We start from the raw sequence: 5,049 nt of genomic DNA, 5'->3' as shown, positions 1-5,049 counted from the left end.
CTTGGATAAACATTTCTGTAATCATGGACAGGTTATTCTGTGGGTTTTTTGTTGTTGTTGTTGCTATCTTTAATATGTGATGACTAATATCTTTGTAGATGTGAATTGTCTCATGTCTCTTGCTCATTTAAAATAATTTTTTTAAAGATAGGAATATTCATTCATGTTTGTGGGTAGAATAAAAATATCTGAAAATGTTGAGGAGGAGGAAAAAAAGGAGATTTTAGATTCTGGAAGAGGAGTGAGTTGAAGTGAAAGAAAATTGAGCCTCAAAAGAAGACTGCAATGGGAGATGGGGCATTTGGCTTTAGGAAACATTATGTGATAACTATTTTATTTCTTTTCTGTGTCATTTCTAAGCTTCAAGAGCATCATCCTTTAATTATAATTTTTTTAAGAAAACAGAAATCACTAAGATTGTTTTTGTTTCTGATAAATATTTTTAAGCCTAGATAGAAAATCAAGGGAAAAAATGAACCAACAAAAGTTACTCATTTGTTAACTTCAATACAAAACCCTTAGCAAACCATATACGTAAACATTTTGGACACCTAGTGGATGTTTGATTATAAGAGCTTCTTAAAAAAATTTTTTTTTATTAATTGATTTTAGACAGAAAGAGAGAGAAAGATACAAGAACAATGATCTATTCCTGTATGTGCCCTGACTGGGGATCAAACTGGCAACCTCTGGGCTTTAGAATGATGCTCTAACCAACCAAGCTACCTGGGAAGGGCTTGGTTGTAAGAACTTCTTATGGAATCAAGCATACTTGAGATTTGTATTTTTTTTTCTTCTTTATAATTATTCTGATTGCTTATTTGAGCCAGACACTATGAAAGGGTTAGGTCAGGGGTCCCCAAACTACGGCCCGCGGGCCACATGCGGCCCCCTGAGGCCATTTATCCGGCCCTCGCAACACTTCCGGAAGGGGCACCTCTTTCATTGGTGGTCAGTGAGAGGAGCATAGTTCCCATTGAAATACTGGTCAGTTTGTTGATTTAAATTTACTTGTTCTTTATTTTAAATATTGTATTTGTTTCCGTTTTGTTTTTTCCTTTAAAATAAGATATGTGCAGTGTGCATAGGGATTTGTTCATAGGTTGTTTTTTTTTACAGTCCGGCCCTCCAATGGTCTGAGGGACAGTGAACTGGCCCCCTGTGTAAAAAGTTTGGGGACCCCTGGGTTAGGTAGGGAGTGAGATTTAATAAAAGTTTGTTGGATGAATAAATCAACTAATGAATACATGGCATAGATTTAGTTGCAACTGGACATGAGTAGAGAAATTCATGAATTACTTTAATTGGGTGGTAATATAATTGTTTTAAGTTATGGTGATGTCTGAGATTATTTTAAGGGATAAAACTTTAGGATAAACTTGAAATCTTTGTGGAAAATACCAAGAAGCAGAAACAGTATCATCTACAACTATGAATGAATGATCTTTTATGATTATAAGATAGCATTGTGAAGTCTCGTACTTCCCGTTGCCACATTATAAAAAGCCAGTGAATTGATTAAAGAAATTGGCATCTGTTAAAGATATGAAAGGGATTTTTCCATTTTTACTGACAGATAAATTGTGATAAATTGTCTCTTGAGAAAGTCCACTTTAACACTTGGCTGTAGCATTATATAGTAGGATGTTTGGTGTGACGTTTCTTTGGTAGTAGCTCCCACTGCTGAATGCTTTGTTATTTGCTCTTGTAAAAATTTAGGAAGGGGATTTAAAGGATTATTAATCTGTATCTGAATGTGTACATGTGAGAGTAGAGGGTGATCAAGAGGAAAGAAGTTTAGGATACATTGAGATGGACAGGATTGCTTGGAACTTCTCCTGGGATAACGATAAGGATACGTTGCTTTGTAGTGCTCACCTTTCTTTGTGGTCTGGCTTCTCTCTCTGAGGGTGACCTTGCTTAGCTTCCAAAACCCGTGGAGCTGATGTTTACTGTGCATCAGTAGAATCCTTACCAGGCAAAAGTTCCTTTGTGTACTATTGTAATGCTTAGCTGTCATTGAAAAAGACAGGACAACCTGATATCTCATTGCTGAGCTGGTCATTGCAGAGCTCTGTACCTGATACCCTGGTTGTCTGAGCTTGATTTTGATGCTCCTCTTTGGTTATGTCTGTTTGCTGCAATATCTTCTCCTGGCGGTACCTGTACAGTGGACTGGAACAGACTGTACCTCTCTCTGCAGAACAGGGCCCTTGGGTCCTCTGAGTCCTCTCTTCAAGGACTGACTGGGGGACTGAAGAATCATGTCCCTTCTCGACTGGATTTTGTTGGTCTTCACCTTCTCCTGCCAGACCTTGGGGGCTTGTATCCTCTTTCTCCAAAGTGACAAATTTCTCTGTTACAAGATGTGTTTGTGCCTCTGGGTGTTCATCAGACTCTACAGCTGGGCCTAGGCCTTTAGCTCCTGAGCCCTGAATCTTGTGCTCTTCTCCACTGGGCTGGTCCTGTTCCTCAGTGAGTTGCTCATTCTCTCCTCCCACTGCCTTCTGAGTTTTATTTTTCACACCCAACGCTACCTGTTTCTGGGTGTCTGGGTTATTGTTGTGACTTCCTTGCACAAACTTTCCAAGTGAGTCTACTTGACTCTGGGAATCCCCTTGCATGGGCAAATCACTTGTCTCAAAGCTGTTGTCACCATTTTCTGGAGACAAGCTGCTGGGGATTTCAGAAGACCCTTTATTATTCTGTGTGACTGCTGGCTCAGGGTCTTCCCCCTGATAATCATCATCTTCCCCGACTGGCTTGTCATGAGTCTTAGTGACACTTTTATTGTCTCCTCCAGACTTGTTCTCAGGTGGTGACAACTCCCATGTTCTTTCTCTTGCTCCTGATGTCCCTTCTGCTGCAGGGGTATCTTTGCTGCTCATAAGTGCTTGTGCTGTCCCTTCCTCAGTGTGTCTTGCTTCTTCTCTTTCAGTTTCAGGATGATTCAGATGTTTTCCTTCTGAGCTTAACTCTTGTGTCTCAGACCTTTCTTCAGCATCCTCTTCTTTTGATGATTCTTGGAGCTCCTGATACCTCCCATTCTGTGCTTCATCTTCCAGGGCTAGTGGCCGAGCCTTTCCCTCACTTTCTTCCTGTCCTACTGCTTCATGGGCCACAGGGCCTCTCTCCTCTTTCTTTTCAGTTTCAACATCAAGTATTTCTGTATCATTTCTGCTATCCCCTTGGACTGGCAGGTTGTCTGTTTCATGTTTTTTTTCTTGTGCAAGAGGTTCTCGGGTCTCAGGTGTTCTACCATCATCCTCAAGTTCAGTTGAGTTCTTTGTTCCAGGTCTTGTCCTACCAGCATCCTTTTCCAGTTCTTGAGCTGCAGCTGTTCTACTATCATCCTTAGGATCAGTTGATTTCTGCCTCTGAAACTGTTTCCAGGCAGCAGTTTTTTCTGGAGGGTCAGTACATGCTGAACTTGGTTTATCTTTTCCTTGTAGTGGCTGTTCTTGTGCATCAGGGTGTTCCTTAACACCCTTTTCTGCTGCAACTTCCTGATCTTCACGTGCTCTCTGTGTTGTTTCTTCTGATGGAGAACTCTGGGTTCCCAAGTTCCCTTCCTGTTCTCCAGTCTGATCTCTTGTCTTAGTGCCATTTTGCTCCCTGGCTGGATTATCTCCTTCCCTGGGAATCTCCTTATCCTGTCCTTCCTCCCCTTTTGTGGGACTGCCGGTCTGTTCTGATCCCGCTGTTGGTTTCTTTGTCTCAATTTGGGCCCCTTTGTCTCCTGTTGTTGGTATACCTTGGGTTATTTCCTGGCTCTGTTCATCTCCTTCCAGGTGTTGGTTCTCAGGGTCACGGTGCTGAGATTCTTCTCCTGGTAGATTGTGAGTCTTGGTGTTTCCCTGTGGGTCCACCACCCTCTTACACCCCCTCTCCTCAGGGCTGAGCTGAGCTGATGACTCAATTTCTGAAGAAAGCACTACTTTGTCTTGAGTTGGTGGAGTTCCCTCTGTCCTCCATCCAGTTCTACTGGTTGCCTGGAGATCCATATCTCCTGGCTTCTCTTCTGGTTTAGATACTTGTCTTGGTTCTGAATTTAGTAATGACTTCATGTCAAGATAATGGATGTTCAACAAGTTGAAGATTGTAAGAACAAATTCATCAAAATTGATGGTGCCATCACTGTCAACAGCCAGAAGATTCAAGTTTCTCTCCACAGCATGAATGGCACATGGCTGCATGAAAACACAGTAAGAAATCAGCTGCTTTACAAGGGGCCAAGTGTCATGAGAGTCTGCATGTCTCTTAAGAATACTCATTTCTTAACCATGTTCCTTAGGCACTGGTGAAGTTTCCCCAAACAGTAAGAATTTTTTGATTCTGGATGCCATTTTTCAATGGCTAAAAAAGGAGCATTTATATCACTTATGAGTTGCATTCAGGTACATACTGGCTCATGACTCCTCTCAAAAGCCTACTTTGCTGAAGCAATAGTCCCAGTTAGGAGAGCCTCATTTTTCTCCATAAGATTGGCTAAGCAATACATAGAGTAGGGAGTTGAGACTGAGAAAAGTTGTTCAAAAGACAGCGAATGCTGTAAAATGGGCAGGGATCACTTACACCTGCCCTCCTTGGATGATGGAGAAAGGGCATATGGAGAATGATTTGCACAGCTCTGTGAGCATCTCACCTGAAGAATGTCCCCAACCTCATCCTGGATGAGCTGTTTCAGCTGTCTGCAGGTCAACGTTGCCTCATCACCATCCTCCCTGGCATACTTATGGAATGTCTCGATTACACAGAGGACGTCTCTCAGGAGCCCAGGCATCTTGACAAACTCAGGAGACTGTGAGAAAGAATAAAGAAGACTTATTTTTCAGGATAGATCCTTCAGGAAAGAGATACGATCATCTTTTCTGACTCTCCCCCAGTTTCACTGGCATCATCTGTTCTATTCTGTATCTTAAAATATTATATTTGAATTTCAGGAGTGATTTAGTTTTGCACCAGGTAGTGTGGTGAGATCAGATCTAGCACAGAAAGTATTAGGAGAAATACTACACCCTATCCTTTGGAAAATAGCAACACTTGCAT

General features: G+C 41.7%; 1 protein-coding gene across 1 annotated transcript; it reads right to left on the bottom strand.

The window, feature by feature from the left end:
- Positions 1-1,797: 1,797 nt before the first annotated feature.
- On the bottom strand, positions 1,798-4,783 carry TCHHL1 (trichohyalin like 1). Its single transcript, XM_066364101.1, is given in 3 exon segments — positions 1,798-1,895; positions 1,898-4,190; positions 4,646-4,783. Coding segments are annotated over 3 exon segments (2,529 nt in total).
- Between the last annotated feature and the right edge of the window lie 266 nt (positions 4,784-5,049).

The sequence above is a fragment of the Saccopteryx leptura genome, chromosome 2 (genome assembly GCF_036850995.1).
Source record: "Saccopteryx leptura isolate mSacLep1 chromosome 2, mSacLep1_pri_phased_curated, whole genome shotgun sequence".
Taxonomy (NCBI): Eukaryota; Metazoa; Chordata; class Mammalia; order Chiroptera; family Emballonuridae; genus Saccopteryx; species Saccopteryx leptura.
The sequence above is the reverse complement of the archived record's forward strand: the minus strand, read 5'-3'. Positions and strand labels throughout refer to the sequence as shown.